The 22,058-nt window shown below is 41.6% G+C and overlaps 1 protein-coding gene across 1 annotated transcript in view; it reads right to left on the reverse strand.

Annotated features, from left to right (window-relative positions):
* The window catches only part of CFAP210 (cilia and flagella associated protein 210), a 30,666-nt gene that overhangs the window by 1,615 nt on the left and 6,993 nt on the right, over nucleotides 1–22,058 (reverse strand). Inside the window, exons 3-8 of the mRNA XM_056110296.1 lie at nucleotides 21,612–21,785; nucleotides 20,438–20,631; nucleotides 19,522–19,678; nucleotides 14,632–14,771; nucleotides 8,486–8,678; nucleotides 6,927–7,091 (exon numbers count right to left, since the gene is read on the reverse strand). Of these exons, the coding sequence (XP_055966271.1) occupies nucleotides 6,927–7,091; nucleotides 8,486–8,678; nucleotides 14,632–14,771; nucleotides 19,522–19,678; nucleotides 20,438–20,631; nucleotides 21,612–21,785 (1,023 nt within the window). The remainder of the gene's footprint in view (nucleotides 1–6,926; nucleotides 7,092–8,485; nucleotides 8,679–14,631; nucleotides 14,772–19,521; nucleotides 19,679–20,437; nucleotides 20,632–21,611; nucleotides 21,786–22,058) is intronic.

The following is a 22,058-nucleotide window of genomic DNA, read 5'->3' on the forward strand; positions in this document are numbered from 1 at the left end:
TATCAACCAAACTGAAAAGGAAGGCCTTATTTGAGCCTGATTCAAACAGCAAACTTCTAAATTACATTCATGAGACACTTTTTTTTTTTTTTGCTTTTTGGGTCACACCCGGCAATGCACAGGGGTTACTCCTGGCTCTGCACTCAGGAGTTACTCCTGGTGGTGCTCAGGGGATCATATGGGATTGCTGGGAATCGAACCTGGGTTAGCTGCGTGCAAGGCAAATGCTCTACCCGCTGTGCTATCTCTCCAGCCCCTCATGAGACACTTTGGGAGAAATTAAAATGTTAACTGAATGTTAATTATTATGGGTGTCATCATGGAATTTTGATGAAGTTAATTTCTGCAGTCTTTGAAAAATATGCATCAATAAAATTTATCTGGGATTTGCTTCAAAACAATAGACACATCTTTCTTATAGTAATGATTCCATGAGGAGGCTGGTCAGTTCTCCACAGAAAACAATTTTGTGTATTTAAATATTTTCTGGGCTGAAGCTAACGGGTAGGGCATTTGCCTTGCAAGTGGCCAACATTGTCGACCCGAGTTCAATTCCTCCACCCCTCTCGGAGAGGCCGGCAAGCTACCGAGAGTATCTCGTTCGCACGGTAAAGCCTGGCAAGCTACCGTGACGTATTTGATATGCCAAAACAGTAACAATTGTCACAATGGAGACGTTACTGGGTCCACTCGAGCAAATCTATGAACAACAGGAGGACAGTGACAGTGACAGTGAAATATTTTCTATTTTAATTTGCATATTTTTTTTGTGTTACCAGAGATTGAACCCAGGGCCTTACACATGCAAGTCAAGTACTTTGTCACTGAACTCATCACCTAAGAAAACAAATTTATTATTAAAAATTATTAAAAGGTCTGAAGATACAGCTCACAGAAGTGGAGCACAGACTCAGGATATTTGAGGGCCCAACCTGGTTCATGGAACCACATGGCTCCCTTGACCACCGAGTACTGCCCTGGTTGGTGCTAGCACTACCAGCAGAGAATTGTCAGGCTGGCCCAGCACCACTGGCCGGAGGATTGACAGGAGTGGTCCAGGACACCCCCACCCCCACCCCACCCAGCACTCAAGAGCAGTAGTAGGTGACCATGTGCGAACAATTACCTGAGAAGTGGATGGTGTTTTTGTTTGTTTTCCTGAGAGACTGCTATTAGTAAGAAGTGCAAGTTTAACCTTCCAGCTCAGGTGGTGATACAGATTAGATAGTGATGGCAAATTCCATGGGCTGGAGCGATAGCACAGCGGGTAAGGCGTTTTCCTTGTGCTCAGCCAGCCCGGCCGAGTCGGGTTCAATTCCTCCGCCCCTCTCGGAGAGCCCGGCAACGTATTCGATATGCCAAACACAGTAACAAGTGTCACAATGGAGATGTTACTGGGCCCACCTGAGCAAATCGATGAACAACGGGAGGACAGTGTTTGTTTGGGCTGGAGCAATAGCACAGTGATAGGGCATTTGCCTTGAGCATAGCCAGCCTGGCCGAGCGGGGTTTGATTCCTCCGCCCCTCTCGGAGAGCCCGGCAAGCTACCGAGAGTATCTCGCCCGCCCGGCAGAGCCTGGCAAGCCACCCGTGATGTATTCAATATGCCAAACACAGTAACAACAAGTCTCAAGATGGAGACGTAACTGGACCCACTTGAGCAAAATCAATGAATAATGGGAGGACAGTGACAGTGGCAAATTCCATTTGGGTAGAGTGACCAAGCAACTAGAAATTTAAGAAATTTCTAGAAATGAGGCTGGAGCGATAGCACAGCATTAGGGTGTTTGCCTTGCACGCAGCCAACATGGCCGACCCGAGTTCGATTCCTCCGCCCCTCTCGGAGAGTCCGGCAAGCTACCGAGAGTATCTCGCCCTCATGGCAGAGCCTGGCAAGCTCCCCGTGACGTATTCGATATGCCAAACACAGTAACAACAAAGTCTCCAATGGAGACGTTACTGGGCCCGCTCGAGCAAATCGATGGTCAACGGGAGGGCCTTTACTTTTTACTTTACTAGAAATGAGAGTATTAAAAAGGATAATCAAGTCAATATCTGTACAAATCCCTTGCTAATTGCAACACATTGACACAGGTGACCTGAGGGGAGCTCAGCAAGTGTTTAAAAGCCTTGAGGAAATGGTGAATTTGATGTTCTTTGGGATAACATCTTTAACCCATAACTGCATGTGCAATGGGGTTTTAAAAATCTTTACTAGTTTAGGGTGCATGGACTTCAACTATGCCCACATTAGTGGTTGACTATCAAATGCTGATATGTATGGTCAGGAACCCTATGTAAAAAGGAATTATAAAAAAATATGTGTTGAGATTATCAGAAACTTCCTAATGTGGTAGCACTGTACTGCACTGTCCTCCCGTTGTTCACTGATTTGCTCGACCGGGCCCAGTAACGTCTCCATTGTGAGACTTGTTGTTACTGTGTTTGGCATATTGAATTCTTCACGGTAGCTTGCCAGGCTTTGCCGTGTGGGGGAGATGCTCTCGGTAGCTTGCCGGGCTCTCCGAGAGGGGCGGAGGAAATGAACCCGGCTCCACGGGCTGGCTGCGCGCAAGACAAACACACTACCGGTGTGCTATCACTCCAGCCCGTGAAGATGTTATTTATAGTTTAAGTCCTGAGAAAGCAATTTCTAGTAAAAGAAGCAGCAACAACTCTTAGGACAAAACAGATTTTGTCCTGTTTGGAATATGTTTGTCCTATACCATATTCAATACAATGTCAGATTTTTAACAAAAACCTGCAAAGTAACAGGAAAGTATTCTAATGCTATCCTCAGAGGGAAAATAAACTCAGTGGGGGAAAAGATCACTGACTAGAACCATATATTGAATGATCAGATTTTAAAACAGCTATTTTTAATATATTCAATGAGTTAAAAGAAATGTTCTCATAATGAGTGAATAGGAAATCTAAACAAAGTAAGTTTAAAGGAAAAACCAATGACAGTTGTAGATATGAAAGTTCAGTAATTGAAATGACAAAATGTACGAAGAGTAAGTTCAATGTTACAGTCAGGATTTGAAAGTATATTAATAGAAATGATCGCCCCTGAATACTGGATAACCTTACTCCTATGCATAGCATTAAGGAATATAGAAAGGGAGGGGACAGAGAGGTAGTGCAGTGGGGTAGGCACCCCATAGGTCCCAGCAACCCATATGGTCCCGGCAGCACAGATCCAGGAGTAACCCCTGAGCACAACGGGTAAGGCCCAAAACCAAAAAAACAAAATGAACACAGCAAGGGAGTACACTACAACCAATGAACCCTGCCTGGGATTCTATAAATAGGACTGAGGCCTCTAGGAGAAAGTGGAGGGAAAAGGGCCTTGCATTCGAGGTGTGCAGGGTAATAGTGCACTCTGCCGGTGAGTGTGGGGTACTAACACCAATACCAATAAAAATTTTTAAAAAAGAAATTGCACCACCTGAACAGGAAAAAAGATTGATGAAAAATAAATAGAGCCTCAGGAATCTGTAGTATAATATCAAATATGTCTCTGTGTATGTAAATTTGGCCCCTAACAAAAACTGCAAAGAGAAGCCGGAATTTGTTTTTGAAGAAATAAATGACCAGGGGCTGGCGTGGCAGTAAAGCAGGTAGGTGTCTGCCTTGCATGAGGCTGACCCAGGTTTGATCCCCAGAATCCCACATGGTTTCCCCAAGTCCCTGAGTGCAGAGCCAAGAATCTTTGAGCATTGCAGAAAGAGAAAGAGGCAGGTGGGAGTGTGGAGTGGGAAAGAGAGAGAGAATATGGAAGAAAAGGAAAAAAATTCAGATGTGCAGTTACAGCACAGCCTCACATGCATAAAGCCACAGTGTGACGCCCTGGCAGCACTAAGATAAAGCAGGGCAAAATTTCCCACGTTTGTCTTTATTAAGTCAAATGTCCAAGAGTACCACAATCTCCAAATAGGATAAGCACAAGGAAAACACATTTTTGCTAATCCACTGAAAGCCAAAAATAAAGAGAAAATCTTAAAATCAGAAGGAGAAAAATGGCACCTCATAGATAGAAAATCAACGATGTGATGAATATTTCTGATCATAAAGGTCATGGAATAACATATTCAGACCTTTAAAAATGATACCTAATGACTTTTATATCCAGTAAGATGAAAAAAAAAATGAAGACATTTCCAGAAAAATAAAGTGAAATAAATTGCTAGCACAATTGTGCTATAAGACATACTAAAAAAATCTTAAGACTGGGAAGAAATGGACAAGAAGCAAAGAAAGTTGTTCAACATAATTCACTATTAGAGAAATGTAATAAAAACCACAATGAAATGCCACTTTAAATCCATTAAGATAACTACTGTAAAAAAAAACAGTAACAGACCCCCAAACAAGTAAGGGGAATTTAAAGAAATGGTACCATTGTAGTCACTGTAGAAGTATGCATGGCCTCTCAATAAATTGAATATACAGAGGGAAGTAAGGTGTTTGTTTGCTTTGCACACAACTGACCAGGTTTAGATCCCCAGCATCCCCTGTGGTCCCCCAAGCCTGCTGGGAGTGATTTCTTAATGCAGAGCCGGGAGTTGGCCCTGAGCATTGTTGTAAAAAAATTGAATACAAACATGCCCTATGATCTAGCACTTCCACTCTGGGTCACTCTCACTGTCCTCCCTTTGTTCATTGATTTGCTAGAGCGGGCTCAGTAACATTGTGAGACTTGTTACTGTGTTTGGCATATCAAATACGTCACGGGGAACTTGCCAGGCTTTGCTGTGCGGGCAAGATACTCTCGGTAGCTTGCCGGGCTCTCCGAGAAGGGCGGAGGAATCGAAGGCAGAGGAATGGAACTCGGGTTGGCCCAGTTGGCCAGTTGGCCGAGTGCAAGGCAAATGCCCTACCTGCTGTGCTATCGCTTCAGCCCCTACTCTGGGTATATAAACAAAAGACCTGAAAGCAGGAACTGGAAAGTTCTGCATCTTTATGGCATATTTGCAATAGCAAAGGATGGAAACCACCCAAATGTCTATTAATGTGTGTACATGATAAGGAAAGTTAAATATAGTATTTGCAAGTAGTGGAATATTATTCAGCCTCATTAAGGAAAAACACCTCTAATATTTGCAGACATTATGCTATGCTAAAAAAGACATACACAGGGGCTGGAGAGATAGCACAACGGGTAGGGCGTTTGCCGTGCACGCGGCCGACCCGGGTTCGATTCCCAGCATCCCCTATGGTCCCCTGAGCACCGCCAGGACTAACTCCTGAGTGTAGAGCCAGGAGTAACCCCTGTGCATAGCCCGGTGTGACCCAAAAAGAAAAAAAAAAGACATACACAGGGGCTGGGGTGTGACTCAGTGGCATGCCTCACATGTGGGACTTTGGATTCAATCACAGGAGCCCCCCTGAAGAAAAAGCAAACATGAAAGGACAAATTTTGTATGATTCTAATAAGATGAACTACTTGGAAAAATGAAATCATTAGAGACAGAAAGTGATTACCAGGGTCAGGAAGGGCGAACAAGTAAAGAGTACAGTTTCAGGATGAAAAAGTTACAGAGACGGATCATTGTGAGAACTGCACATCTGCGTGAATGAGCTTAGCCCCCAAGAACTGTACACTTAAAATAACTAAAACGACTTTAGGATGCTACAGTGCTACACTTAGACATATTAAAAAAATTGGTTGAGCCAGAGCAATAGTACATCAGGGAAGGCATTTGCCTTGCACGTGGTCAACCTGGGTTCAATCCTTGGCATCCCATTTGGTCCCCCAACCACTGCCAGGAGTAATTCCTGCATGAAGAACCAGGCATGACCCACTCCTAAGGGTTGCTGAGTGTGATCCAAAAAAGCCTAAATAAGACAAAATAAAACAGAGGCAATGTGCTTGCCTTGCATTTCGCTGACCTGAATTTGATCCCCAGCATCCTATACGGTCACCTGAGCACTGCCAGGAGTGATTCCTGATCTCAGAGACAGAGTAAGCCCTAAGCACCGCTGGGTATGGCCGAAATACCAATTAATTATTTAAAATTAATAATAAATAAAACATAAAATTTAATTGATAAAAATAAAATGAATAGACAAAATTAATTGAAGCTCAAAAATAAGGAAACCTTTTTTGTTTCCCAGGTAAGTGGCTCAGTGGTAGACCATGTCCCTTGCACACAAAAGCTGTGAGCTGGATCCCCAGCAACACCGAATGTGATCACTGGCACTGCCACTATTATCCTGGCACCACATCTGGGGACGCAAACCTGGGACTTGGCAACAACAACAAAACTACAAAGGGAAGGGAAGGAAGAAACACAATAAGCTTGGAATTTTTTAGTTAAGTTTTTAATTAACCTGTTGAATACTTGTCAAGAGGTCTGATACCACAGCACTAGCCCATGCCAGTGAGGGGGGCAGCAATTTCAAGAGGAAACAAGGGAGTGGAGGCCTGTGTCCCTGTGTGCACTATTGCTGGGAACGGGTCATGGCACAGCTGCTTGGAAAACAGGTTTAAGATAGAGCTGACTGGATCCCAGTTCTGCCAGACTGTATTCTGAAAACTGACATCCTCACCCCAAAGCTGCTGAATACGTGATTCACCAGGTAAGATAATTTGTGGTTTAAAATTTTAAAGAGAAGTGCAATGAACATCATGACCTACCCACGTGCATTTGTATTTTCCTTAATGTCTCCTAAAGCACAATCTACACTAAAGATAATTCGTTGTGAAAAGTGACAAATATGCCATGAGGACTCCGATACTGATAAAAAATATAGACTAGGTAATCATATTTTTAATATATCTTCTTGTGTCATAATCATAAAAACTATCTGATAATCATAAAAACTAAACTTTGTCAACCAGGGCAACTGCTTGGGAAAGAGGAGTTCTCCATTACATTATTTGGTGTTGAATCAGGTTGAAATATTTAAAGATACTTACAATGTGCTGAATATGGGCCTCTTGAATATCTCTACGTTCTTTGGCAGCTTTGAGTATTTTCTCCTTTTCATGCTCATGGAAAATCTGATCTGCTTTCTTCATGGCTAGCAGATGTTCTTTATTCTCTATTTTTCTTAGTCTTTCTTGTTCCTCTTTATTTTTCATCTAGATGATTAAAAAGCAAAGAAGAGAACTAAAACCAGTTTTTAGCAACCATGTTTCCTTATGATGCACACAATCAGACAGGAGCAAGACCAGCACAGTCCCAAAGGAGGCAGTGTACTTTTTTTTTTCTATTTTCTGAAGATCAGGAAACACCTAATAAAAATGCAAGTAAAATGTTATTGGTCTTAAAAGGAAAATACAGGAAGAAAAAAAAAGAACATCTTAAGGCAGGAAAATCTTTGAAAGTAAAACTGGCTAACAATATTTGTGAAACTATTCAATTGAAATGTTAGAGCTGCACTCGTGTAGATAAATTTTGAAGGACAAAGAAATATGGAAATGGGAAGCAGAGATATGGTTAAGCAGTAGAATACATGCTTTGTACCTGTGAGGCCCTAGGATTTGATCCCCAGTACCACAAAGAAACAAACAAAAATCCTAATATGGAAATACAGAAATATAACTTTCACTTGGTATGTCTTAACAGCATCTAAATGGAAAGCATATTAAATGGGGGACAGGGACATAAGTCAGAATCTAGGTCACATGTCTCATATGCACAGGGATTCTAGTTTAGATCCCAGCACAACACAGCCCCCAGAGCACCACTGGGTATGGCCCTGATGGCCCCCGGCACCATCAAGCCTAGACATGAACTTAGAATTCCTATGGCCTCTGAGTGCTGCTTGGACCCCTTCCCCTCAAAAGTATATGAATAAAAAAACATTGTATTTAATATTATTGTGAAATAAATTATTACTCTGCATTTATAAATATTTGACATTTACATCTTTCTTTTTTTCCTTTTTGGGTCACATCTGGCGATGCACAGGGGTTACTGCTGGCTCATGCACTCAGGAATTACTCCTGGCAGTGCTCAGGGGACCATATGGAATGCTGGGAATTGAACCCAGGTCGGCCGCGTGCACGGCAAACGCCCTACCCGCTGTGCTATCTCTCCAGTCCACATTCACATCTTTGTTAGAATTGCAGAACTGTTTCCAAGACTACAGGAAGATTATTCCGTCACTGTTTTTCAAATCTCTACTAATTTTTTGTGAGAAAGGGAGTGGAAACTAGGGGTAAGAGCTTAGGTTTCTTTTTGGTTTTTTGTTTATTGAATTGCTTGGGCTGGAGCGATAGCACAGCGGGTAGGGTGTTTGCTTTGCAAGCATCCAACACAGCCGACCCAGGTTCGATTCCTCTGTCCCTCTCGGAGACACCGGCAAGCTACCGAGAGTATCTCACCCGCACAGCAAAGCCTGGCAAGCTACCCGTGACTTATTCAATGTGCCAAACACAGTAACAACTGTCACAATGAAGACGTTACTGGTCCTACTCAAGCAAATCGATGAACAACCGGAGGACAGTGACAGTGACAGTGAATTGCTTACTGTAATATCCCTATGTTCTGCAATTGCCTTTAATTCTGCTTCTCTTAGTTCCTGTTTTTCTCGTTCTCTTTTTTCCCATTCAGCATCAGCTTCTGCAATATCTCTGGCGATAATCAAATCTTCATTGTCAAGTCTTTCCCTCATTCGTGCAATCAGGAAGTTATTTATTCTTTCTCTTCGTTCTTCTTCTAGCCTGTAACAAAATACCCATCATTTGTCAAATCTTCATAGATTTATTGTGAAGCCAAGACAAGTTAATTAAGAAAGAATCTCATAGTCTTTTACAAAACTCAAAGAATCCCCATTGATCCTTATATATGTTGAGTGACTTTTGTATTTTTGTGGTGCTTGGGGTCACTCCCAATGCATGTGTAGGAGACCATGTAGTGCCTGGAATCATTCCTGTAGCTCCCATGCAAAGCACGTATTCCAGCCCACATGCAGACGCAAGCATGTGCGAAGCATGCATACACAACCCTGTATTGAATGTTTTAAGTAGATTGTTAAAATGATTTGTTTTATATTTTAATCTTTATTGAAGTATTATAATTTACAATAATGTTAATGATGGATTCATGCATACGTATTCCAACATCACACAGCTACCACAGTACCCACTTCCCTTTACCAAGGCCTCAAAGACTCCTCTCATTCATCACCTTTCCCCCACCTTCACCTCAGTTTTATGGAGCAACTCTTCAGTTCTGTTGCTTTGATATATATTGCACCCTTATTATGTATCTTTAAATCTCACCTATGTGAGAAATTGTTCTGTATCTGTCCCTTTCCTTACTAACTTCATTCAACATGATACCCTCCAGTTCCTTCCATGAGGCAGCAAATTGCATGACTTTGACCTTTCTTGCAGCTGCATAGTATTCCATCATGCATATAACTGCAATTTCCGAATTATTCAACCATAATTGGGCACTTGAATTGTTTCCATATCTTGGCCATTGTATTAAGCACTGCAATGAACACAGGGGTACACATATTCTTTCAAGTTAATGTTTTGTGTTTTTGGAATAGATATTAAAAAGTGGTATTGCTGGGTCATACAGGAGCTCTATTATTACTTTTGAGAAATTTCCATATTGCTTTTCATAGAGGTTGAACCAGACAACATTCCAACAGTGAATGAAGGTTTCTCACTTGACTGAATTTGGTGGTGTGTGTGGGGGGGGGGTTCTTTTGTTTTTTGTGTTATTATTGTTTTATGGCAAATACAATGGTGCTTGAGGGCTACTCCTCACTTTGGGCTCAGGTATTACTCTTGACCATGTAGCGTCAGGAACTGAACCTAGGTCTCCTATATGCAAAGCATGCAATTCATCTGCAGAGCTATTTCTCTGGCCCCTTAAGTGAAAAATTTAAAATAATACACTCTTAAATATATATTATACTTTTAATGTATTTTATAACTCCAAGGGGAACTATACATGTAATACAATCTTGGGTGTGTACATGTTAAATGTGAAAAAGAAGTGTTAGGTGTATGCATAAAAATGAAGTGTTTACTTTCAGATTCCACAATAAAAAATGTTTTAAATACTTATTAGCTCCCTTTACCTACTGTGACATTGGAGACTTAGCTTACAAAAGCAAATCAAGGACATTTCTTTAAATAAAACCTCAGAAATACCTAGTAAAAATTATCATGGCCCCCCCAAAAAAATGCACCCTTTGTGTGGCACTTGAGAGATTTAATTGGTCTCTTTCCCTTTACTGTATGAGTCCCAAGGTCCCTCTCTTAAGGCGAGAGCTAAGGATGGAGGCCTAAAACTTCATCAGTAATAACTACATATTTACATCGATGATCACTTCCTTGTAGAATGGTGAGCTCCTGATGATGAATCCGTAATACAGCTCACGGAGGATCCTGATGTATTGAGTTTGAACGCCATGTTTGGCTAGGGCTTCGATGACTGCTTCAGTCTCAACAGAATCAAGGCCTTCTTTAAATCAAAGAACATTAGACAGAGTGGCATCTTGAACTCCCGAGAAACCTCAATGAGCTTGGTTATCGTGTGTATAGGGTCGATTGTGCTGAATCCTTTTCGGAACCCAGCTTGGTTGTTCTTCATCTAGTGTTCTACCAATCCTATTCAGGATACTCCACGGACAACATGCAGATTGGGCGATAGTTGCCAATGTCGTGGCTATCTCCCTTCTTGTACAGTAGAACGGTCCTGCTGGTTTTCCATTGGGATGGAACCTTGCATTCAGACAGGTAGCGTGTGAAGAGCCGAGCCAGTGTATTGATGAGAATTGATGGCAGGTTCTTCAGGTGTTTGGGTCTGACCTTGTCTTGGTCGGGTGCTGTTCGCTTCATTATGGATGAAATGGCCTGTCGGATTTTGGAAGGGAGAACGTTGGGAACGACATATCCATCCTGCGGAATTTGGAATGTGGGCAGGTGGACGTAGCTATCAAAGAGATCCAAGCAGAAGTCATGGATAATCTTCTCCATTGCCCTTCTGGAAGATGTGATAGATCCATCAGGACATCAGAGGGCAGTCATCTTGTTCATATAGTTGGTGGACAGGCAGGCGTTGCGAATGCTTTTCCCAGCTGCCTCATCTGCCAGCACTGCTGGTCTTCTCTCTTTGAGGACTTCCTTTATCGCTTCTCTACACTGCTTTGCGAGCTCGGATGTTTGCTTGTGGTTGCCAGCGGCTTGCACCAAGCCTCATTGACGAATGAGCTTGAGAGTTTTCAAAGACAGGCGTCTCTCTGTGGCTATCTCTCTCTCTCAGCGTTCCTCTCACAATCACGAAGGTGCTGGACCAGTCTTTGTCAATATTGTCAATAATATTCTTTGTCAATGTTGTCAATGATGGCATCTTCCTATGTTGCCACAATAGTGTCAAAGAGCTCGCAGTTGGTGGTCATTCTGAGAGTTCTCTTCTTAAACTCTGAAGCCCTTTCTCCCCGCTCTGTGAAGTAGAATTTTGCATGAAGGTGATCCAATCCCATTTGGAATTTTGGGACAACAGGGACATCGGTCAGGCAAAACTATTGATTGAATATTTTCATTTTTTTCATTTCATCATCCTGTTAATCGTCGATTGCCTCGAGCAGGCCCCAGTAACGTCTCTTTCATCCTAGCCCTGAGATTATATTCACGGCTCTTTAGGAGAATGAGACCCATCATTGTTACTGGTATTTGGCATATTTGGTAGGCCACGGGGAGTTTGCCAGACTCTGCCCTGTGGGCAGGCTACATTCGGATAGCCTGCAAGTTTGTCCAAAGTAGGAATGAGGTAATAAGATGTCGCGCTGCCGCGAATGGAGGCCGCGAATGGAGGTCTTCGGCTGCCGTAGCCCTGGTCGGGGCGGGGAGGAAAGCTCAACCCGCTCCCCTCCAAGGGACTCCGGGAAGGAACACCCAGGCGCGGGGGCAGAGACTGCACTGTTCTCGTCCGGGATCTGGATTTTATAGTCTCTGAGTCTTGGCCGCTGATGGGATTACACGGCGCCAGGGGGCCAGGTGGTGGGTGTGACCCCCGCCTACTGGAATTTGGAGGACCTGGGTGGAAGATGCTCGACTCCAATTCGAGTAGGCTTGGAGTTCTCGGGCCCAAGATGGCAGCCGAAGACCTCCAGGACCAGCCACCACCATGCTGAGACCACTCTCCGCACACATGAAGGTACTGGCAGAGGGACAAAGCCACGCGGGTTCCGGGGCCGATTGAATATGATGTCAATTTTTTTGTGGAACCATCCACCGGGAGACTCCCACGTCCAACGTTTAGATCCGGCCTTCTGGAACTGTGAGTTACCATGGATGGTCTTGGCCGATATGATGAACTCAGACAGTCTCTCACCCTATTCATTCCATTCTAGGCCAGGGGGCCCGATGTGGTGTTCTTCAGCTGATCTTTTGTTTTTTATTAAAAATTTTTTAATAGTGAGACATCATGAAGTACAGTTGCAGACTTACACATTTTTGTGCTTGGGTTTCAATTATACAATGATCAAATACCCATCCCTCCACCAGTGCCCATTTCCCACCACCACGGATCCCAGGATCCCTCCCACCCCCCATCCCCCCATCCTACACTGCCTCTGTGGCAGGGCATTCCCTTTTGTTCTCTCTCTTATTGGGTGTTGTGGTTTGCAAAAGAGGCAATGGGTGACAATTATGTTTAGTCTATAGTCTACTTTCCACATGCTTTTCCCATCCTGGGAGGATCCTCCCAACACCTTTATTTGGTGTTCCCTTCTATATCTGAGCTCCCTTTTCCCTTAGCATGTGTGGTTGGCCTCCAAGCCATGGAGTAAAATTCCTGGTACTAATCTCGGCCATTCTTGGGTGTTAGTCTCCTATTTTGTTACTTTATGTTCCCCAGATGAATGCAATCTTTCTATGTCTATCCCTTTCTTTCTGAGTCATTTCGCTTAACATACTTTCCATGTAGTACCACTTGTATGTAAATTTCATGACTTCGTCTTTTCTGACAGCTACATAGTACTCCATTGTGTAAATGTACCAAAGTTTCTTTAACCAGTCATCTGTTCTCGGGCACTCAGGTTTTTTCCAGATTCTGGCTATTGTAAAGAGTGCTGCAATGAACAGACAATTGCAGATGTCACTTCGACTATACTTTTTTGCCTCTCTGGGATATATTCCCAGGAGTGGTATTGCTGGATCAAATGGGAGCTCAACGGCTGATCTTCTTGGTCCTATCTTGACATTAAAATAACTGAAACTGATCTTGTAGAAGGTGTGGTCTTCTTTATAGAACTTCTCCAGCTCCATGTGGAACTACGACGTAAAGAGAGGGGTTCAGCAGGGTGATACCATTTCACCAAAACTCTTCAGTACCACCCTCGAGAACGTTATGCAACGACTGGAATAGAAAGGAATGGGAGTGAAGATAGACGGTTGGCAACTACACCACCTCCGCTTCACTGATGACACTGTTCTAATAACACCAAACATTAGCCAAGCAGCACAAATGCTAGCTGACTTCAACTGTGAGTGTGGAAAGGTCGGATTACAACTGAATCTCACAAATGTTTATGAGAAACGGTCTCATTCCTGATGTTCCATTTGCTCTCAATGGAACAAACATCTCCAAATGCAACAGTTATGTGTACCTAGGTCGAGAACTCAACATGACAAATGACCCGCTGTGCTATCGCTCCAGCCCAGATCAAGGGAATTTTTGAAGGGCATTTTTATTTGGAAAATTGGGTCCAAAGCTTCTTTTAAAATTAGTTGTAGAAACTTCACTAATTTATGGAGTGACTTGGCAAAGCAAGGTGAGAGCAAAACCATGAGAAAGTTTATGGTAAGTAACCCTAAGGAAATCAGAATCTAAAATGGAGAAAGGATATTTCTGCAAACAAATTAAACAAGCAAAGGATGATATATGCCATGGAGAGTTAAAAAGTGATGGGGGGGGGGAGAAAAAGGAAGTCTTCTAGAAAATGTAACAATTTATCTTTATTTTAGTACTTTAGTAGTGCTATTGTCTGGCTACTAGTTCCTGGGGACATATGAGAGAACAAAACAAAATCCTCATGGAGCTTTCACTGTAGCTGGGGTAGAAAGACCTGATGACTACTCTCCTCTTTCTGAAACTCTGCTCCCTTTCTATTTCTCTGGTTTTCCTCCAATCTTAGTATACGATTCTTTGATTTTCACATTACCTTCTTTCTTCATTTGACCCTTACACATAGACTTCCCTCAGGACTATGCCACCTTCATTTCTTACCTACCCACTCGAGATTAGTTCACCCATATCCACAGCTTCTACCTACACATGAATTTGTGAATAAAGCCATCACCACTCCATATCCTTCTTCTAGAGCAGAGAGTTACAGTATTGCCAGCCATCTACCAGATAGATGCCCTAGTTATTCCAAGGGAATCCCAACTCACGTGTCCTAAACTTAAATCATGTTAGTAAACTGTCCCATTCACATATAAAATGAGCCTTTAATTCTCACGGCAGCTCTCATTTAATTTCTGATTTATTTAGTTATGCTAGGGCTCAGACCCAGGACTTCATACATAAAAATGAATTTCACTCTTAGTCTTTAGTGAAGTGAAGTGAGTGAAACCACAATTTATGATTTATAAAACACCATTTTAAGACAGTATATTTTTAGTTACATGTATTGTTTTAAAGGCTTACCTTTGTTTTTCAATTTCTTTTTCTAACCCTACTTTTGCAAGATATTTTTTTGTTTTGATAAATCTTCTAATCTTTTCTTCTTCATCTTCCTTCTGCTGTTGTTCTAGAGCTTTAATGTTATTTTTATCATTTATATGCTCCTGGAGGAGAGAATGTGTATTGATCACACAGACAAAAATACCTTTTAGCATACAAGTATCTAATAAGAACTTGCCAAATGGACAAGCTTATTTTTCTCTTGGAAATTTATCCCATTGTGATAATCCAAATGTGCTTTTTTTTATGTATAGATGCTTCATCTCATAAGCACAGCGGGTAGGGCGTTCGCCTTACAAGCGGCCAACATGGCCGACCCGAGTTCAATTCCTCCGCCCCTCTCGGAGAGCCCGGCAAGCTACCGAGAGTATTCAATATGCCAGACACAGTAACAACAAAGTCTCCAATGGAGACGTTACTGGGCCCGCTCGAGCAAATCGACGATCAACGGGAGGGCCTTTACCTTTACCTTTACAAAAAAAATAAAAACTATCTCTAAATATACAATAATGGAGAACTGATTAAACTCTAACTGACATAGTAAGATACAAATAATATATGAAAATATACATAGCATATTCCAGTTTTCTGGAAGAAATACTAAATTTTTCTTTGGTGGAGTGGCCATACCTGGCAATGCTCAAGGGTTACCCTTGGCTCTGCACTCAGGAATCACTCTTCGTGGGTTGAATCTGGGTACAAGGCAAGTGTCCTACATGCTATACTATCTTTCCAGCCCCAGAAAACATACAAAATTTTAACAGTAGCTACCTCTGAGGTATGTGATTATTGGGTGGATTTTATATATTCTTAATGTTTTCTGTATTTCTTTTCAAAGATCTCATTTCTTTATAAATAGAAATAATAAGAAAAATACATTAAGCCATACCGTTTCATTAAGTATTAGAATAGTTTAGAGACACAAATCAAAAAATATTTAAAATATATACTTTACGTGAAATATCCTGCTAGAGTCTGTCTGGTGCCTGTCCAAGTAGAGCCCCTGACAGCCACTTGCTTCCACAATCCAAAATCGCCACCATGTCTCTGCCCAAACCTGGGATATTATCTGCTGAAAATTTGGGTATGCAGATTTTGTGACTGAAATCTCCAGGCTTTCTCAGGGTCGGGGCGAGCTACCTCCCCACTTCCCTGTACTTCCAGTCACATCCACACTCAAAAGCTGTCACCCAGTTAAAAAAGCTACTCCAGCCTTACCTTCCCAATGAAAATACTGAACACACTGAACAAACACAATGACCTCTTAGTACCTGTATTGCAAACCATCATGCCCCCAAAAAAGAGAGAGAAAGAAGAAAAGTGCCTGCCATAGAGGTAGACTGGGGGTGGGGGGTGGAGTTGGAGGATGGTGGGAGGAAAACAGGGGAGGCAGGGGGATGGGACATTGGTGATGGGAAAGATACACTAGTGGAGGGATGGGTGTTGGATTACTGTATGACTGAAACCCAATCATGAACAGTTTTGTAATGGTCTATCTCACGGATATTCAATAAAAAAATTTTTTTAAGGTCCTGCCTATTCTATGCCCTATATGCCTATTACTAATTTTCTCCACTGAGCTTAACTGCTGTAAAACTTGTTCTTTATCCAGATTTTCTTTTTGTATATTTACATTAGAATGTATAGATATGTCTTGATTAAGTACTTAATTATTTTTTAAAGCAAAATACAAAAATTTTCTCATATTAGCATACACTCAATGAGACCACCAGACTTAGCACACAGCCAACCCTGGTTTTATCCCTGACATGGTCATCATCAGCTGTGGCCCTGGAGGATCTCAAGCACCGCTGAAGTGGCCCAGGCAATTCTCAGTTCTGCAGGGATCAAGGAACAACACATCGTTGTACCCTAGCTTTGAACTACAGCCTGGTTGGTTAAGAATTGCTGGGAGGAGCCCTTGGGCCTCCTGAGCACAGTCTGAGTGCGCCCCTCCACTGGAAAAAAATTGGTAACTTTAGACAGGCTGGCATATCTAATTCCCTTTTATTCATACCCCTCTCTCTTCTCTTATTTCCTAAATAAGACTATTTTACTTCAAAGTAAATAAACACAAAAATCAATATATTGATTTATTTTATTACTGTAAGTGGAATCCGATTCAACATGAAAGTTACTATACGAAACATTTAATTCCCCAATATTTGGGGGTAAGGCTGGACTACATCTGGTAGTGCTCAGGGTTCTGTTCAGGCATTACTCATCACTCCAGGTAGTGATTAGGGCCCCCTCCACCCCTTGCTATATGCAAATGATATGCAAATGAACAGAGACAAATGAAGGGCGAAATCACCAACAGATCAAATAGAAAAGATGAAAACCATAAGCAACACCATTATTTCTCAGTTGTAATATTGGAAGCAGAGGATTCTGACTGAAGCATGAATAAAGAATGCAGATTTGTAAGCTCAGAATTTTATATACAGTAAAACTATTAATCTTAGGTGACAATGACTTTAGGTAAGAAATAAAAAAAATTACCTCCTGTAAAATCATTCTTAGGAAGTTACTCAAACACGTCCTGCGGCAAGATTAAGGACTAAACCAAGAAGGAAGAAGACATCACATTCAGTAAAGAGGCACTGCCCCCTCAGGCTAGTGGCACAGGAACATTCCAGAATGACAGCCGAGAAGCAGTCTAGAGACCACAAGCAGTCCAGAAGGAGAGAAGGATGGAAGATTCCAGTATGGGTGGAAACTAAGAAAACCAGTTACAGAGACCAGTTTCATATTATTTGATTGAAATTTTATTGTTTTTTCTTTTTTGGGGGGGGTGGAGTTTCTGGGACACACCTAGCGATGCTCAGTTACTCCTGGCTCTGCACTCAGGAATTACTCCTGGCGATGCTCAGGGAACCATATGGGATGCCTGAGATGGAACCTGGGTCCTGGGTAGGCTTCATGCAAGGCAAACACCCTACTGCAGTACTATCCCTCCCACTTCTTGACTGAAATTTTAAAAACTAGTAGCTTTTATACTTATACTTTTATATTAGTAGCTTTTATACTTGAGTGACTGATGGAACATATGGGGTAAATGAGGTGTACAGTCATCAAAGCAAATGAAAGGACTTTTTTTAAACCATAAAACAATTACACATGCAAAGAAGTAAAGACCCTCCCGTTGATCATCGATTTGCTCGAGCCGGCCCAGTAACGTCTCCATTGGAGACTTTGTTGTTACTGTGTTTGGCATTTCGAATACGTCACGGGGAGCTTGCCAGGCTCTGCCGTGCGGGCGAGATACTCTCGGTAGCTTGCCGGGCTCTCCGAGAGCGGCGGAGGAATAGAACTCGGGTCGGCCATGTTGGCTGCGTGCAAGGCAAACGCCCTACCGCGATAGCACAGCGGGTAGGGCATTTGCCTTATACGCGGTCAACATGGCCGACCCAAGTTTGATTCCTCCGCCCCTCTCGGAGAGCCCAGCAAGCTACCAAGAGTATTCGATATGCCAGACACAGTAACAATCATAATATATTGCTCAGCAATCCATAGAATAATATACAAATATAATCCTAGTGATATAACAAAAATGATGACAATTATTTTGGAGGAAGAAAAGATGAAAAAGTGACTGTCAGAAAAGAGCCAAATCTTCAACTGCAGTGCAAAAAGATATAAAATGTCAGGGCTGGAGCAATAGCACAGCAGGTAGGGCGTTTGCTTTGCATGCAGCCAACCCGGGTTCGACTCCCAGCATCTCATATGGTCCCCCGAGCACCGCCAGGAGTGATTCCTGAGTGCAAAGCCAGGAGTAACTCCTGAGCATCGCTGGGTGTGACCCAAAAAGCAAAATATATATATATATATATATATATATATATATATTGTCTAGAATTGAGAGAGAAAGAGAGACTACAGGAAGGAATATATTTACCTTGTGTGGGGCTGATATCATTCAATTCCTGGCATCCCATATGGTCCCCTGAGCATATGGGAAGCATTACTCAGGATTAAGAGTAAGACCTGAGCATCACTGGGTGTGGCCCCCAAACCAAACCAAAACAAAAAGTCTAGAACTAAAAAATCAAGATATAGATCTTTAAAATTCAACATGTATTTTTAATTATAAACTTTAGATTATTTACATTTTCATTGTATAACAGAAGAGCAAGCTAAAATGACTTAGAAGTGGTTGGCTCTATGAAGTAGAAGGGGTGGAATAAAGGTTTTTGGTGCTATTTGATATTTTAACTGTGCACATATTACTTAAATAAAACCGTATTTAAGGGGTACAGAACCAGAATATAGCTGATAAGGCACTTATCTGAGTTTGATCCTTAGCACCTACATGTTCCCGTAAGTCCACCAGGAGTGATACCTGAGTTCAAGAACATTACCCATTGTATTATCTCTCTGGGTTCTCATTGTCTTCATTTTTTCCTGTTCATGCATAAGATCACATTCACGAAAAACTGTAGCTCCCCCAAATGTGTAGTCTCTTAGAAATAAAAAACTTAGTAGTTATTAATTTTCTACTTTACTCTTATTTCTAAACCAAAAACAAAACAACCAAAACAAAAAAGACCACTAAAAAGTTAGGCACTAACAGACTCCTTAGGTGGGAGTGTTAAGGAAGCACTATAATTTCAAAACTATAATACGGGAACATGGAAACCACATTATGTCTATCAATATAAAAATCAAAATCAGGACCAGAGAGATAGTACAACAGATACTATTGTATGTATGCCTTTCATGGTTTCCTGAGTCCACCAGGAGTGGTCCCTGAGTACAGGGCCAGGAGTAAGCCCAGGAATGAGCTTACTAAAAAAAAAAGCCAAAGTTAGGTACTTTGACCTTTCTTTGTAGAAATGCTGATTTTTAACTTACAAAAAGCAGTCTCCTGTTCTCAGCGATCTTTTCTTTTTTCTTTTCTTTATTTTTCTCTATTTCTATTTCATATAATACATGCTGCCGCTTTATTTCCTCAGCTTCCTTTTCTTCATATTTTCTTCTTACTTCTTCTTCCTCTTCACGTTCTCTAATTCTAAAGCAAAACATCATTAAAACTGAAAACAAACAAAAACCCAGGTTATATTCTATTGTGGGACCTCCCAAACCAAGGAGGTCGTGGGGAGAGGCAGGGGGCACTCACCAGCATTTCTCAGTCAATGAAGCCAGTGGTCTAATGATGCAATATTGCTCGGGCACTGCCATGCTGGTGAGAAACTCAGGACACCCTGGCAGTGATGGGGCCACCAGGGCTGTACCCAACAATAATTGGGGGACCATGTACTGCTGGGGATCAAAACTGGCTCAGGGTATGCTAGGCATATGCTCTAACCACTATATTATCTCCTGGTTCCATAGTCTTCTTTTAGTTTTTTCTTTTTGGGTCACACCCAGTGATGTACAGGGGTTACTGCTGGCTCTGCAATCAGGAATTACTCCTGGTGGTACTCAGGGGACCATATGGGATGCTGGGAATCGAACCCGGGTTGACCACGTGCAAGGCAAATGCCCTACCTGCTGTGATATCACTCCAGCCTCTCTTCTTTTTTTAACTTGGTTTTGGGGCCACACCCAGCAAACATCATTGTTACTCTTGGCTCTGCACACAGGAATAATTTCTAGCAGTGCTTGGAGGACCATGTGGGATGCCAAGGATCAAACCTGGTTTGCCTTTGTGCAAGGCAAGTGCCTCACCCACTGTACTATCTCTCATCAGTCTATGTGTATATTTTGAAATGAATAAATATGAACAAAAATGAATAAATATTTTAAAATGTAATTTGTTTATACATACTGTTTTAATTGATCAAGGGCCAGAGCCATGCTATCTCTTCGTCGTTTTTCTTCTCTTTCTTTTTCTTCTTTAAAAGCTTTTTCACTGTTGAGTTTCAATTGTTCCTCCCATTTTTTATCTGATTTTATGTTGCTCTTTTTGAATTCAATCTGTGCATCCCGCTCTTTCAAAACTCTACTAAGAAGAAGTCCTGACTAAAAAAAAAAATTGCAATATTTTATGAAAATAGTCAAATTATATATGTATATATAATATGTACAAATATATAAGAAAATCCAAGAGGTACCTCCACACCCTGTGCCAGGCTGAATCCATCTGGGGTACCCCAGAGTGGAACAGGTGAACACAATGCCCACCCCAACAGAGCTGCAGCAGCCAAAAACCTCCAGAACCCAAACACTGCCATGCTCATGGCCAGATCCCATAAGCTCAGGAAAATCCTTTCACACATGAGAATGAGTCTGCTGAAAAACTCAGGTATGCGGATTTTGTGACTAAAATCTCCAGGCTTGCATGGAGTTGGGAATGGGCAACCTCCCACCATCTTCCGTTTCTTCTGGGAGCAAGGCAGTTATATGCACGCACTGCCTCCGGCACCATATAAGGTCACTAATGGCCATGATTCAGAGAATCACAAATAAATCTTGGAAGAGAGCAACAAGATGCAGAGAATCCTCTGGATCCCAGGGTCACCATCCAGTTAAAAACTTAACTCTAGCTCTATCACCCTATTTAAAATTTTAGAATTCCTGGAGTGATATCTCATACTCTACCACATTAATATACCAAGAGTAGCACACCCATTTGATGGGGTGTAAAGTAGAAGGCAAACGATCTCAATCAAAAAATATATGTATTAGCACACAAAGTCCAACTTGTAACAACGTTAGTAATCTCCTCACATAAGGGCTTAATGGTTCCAAGGTGAGATACAATAATCTTCACACACTTTCCTCTTTGCATCATTTTTGGTAGATTATTCATAACAAGTAATACAAAATAAATTATTTAGGATCTGCCTTTGGGGTAGCCTTGGATGGTGGTGGGAAATTTTGAAATAATAGTGGTGGGAAGGTATAATGGTGGTGGGATTGATGCTGGAATATTGAATGAAATAAATTATTGTGAACAACTTTATAAAAATAACATTAAAAAAAGAAAATACAAATAGTACATGAAGTTTTTTCACTCTTTCTGTCTGGTAAAATTGATATTGTTTTGCAAGTTCAATGGCTTTTTTCCTTTCGCCTTGTTGGTAAATTTCATCTTCCAAATCAAGAAGTTTTCCTTCTGCCTCTAATTCTTCAGCACGCTTCTTTTTGGCTTTAAGATTCTGATCTCTAATTCCCTGTAAAAGGAAAAAATAGTCATCTATTTTCACTTTGAAATTTAATTTTACCAAATTTAACATTATAACATGGTAATTTGGGCTTTCATTAATAGGAATTCCATTTTATTATGTCATTAATAAAATATAAGAATTTTTTTTTGGTTTTGGTTTTGGCTTTTGAGTCACACCTGGCAGTACTCAGAGGTTACTCCTGGCTCTGAACTCAGAAATTACTCCTGGCTATGCTTGAAGGACGATATGGGATGCCTGGGATTGAAATGCCCTATTCTT

Source organism: Sorex fumeus, unplaced genomic scaffold (assembly GCF_029834395.1).
Source record: "Sorex fumeus unplaced genomic scaffold, SorFum_2.1 ptg000009l, whole genome shotgun sequence".
Classification (NCBI taxonomy): Eukaryota; Metazoa; Chordata; class Mammalia; order Eulipotyphla; family Soricidae; genus Sorex; species Sorex fumeus.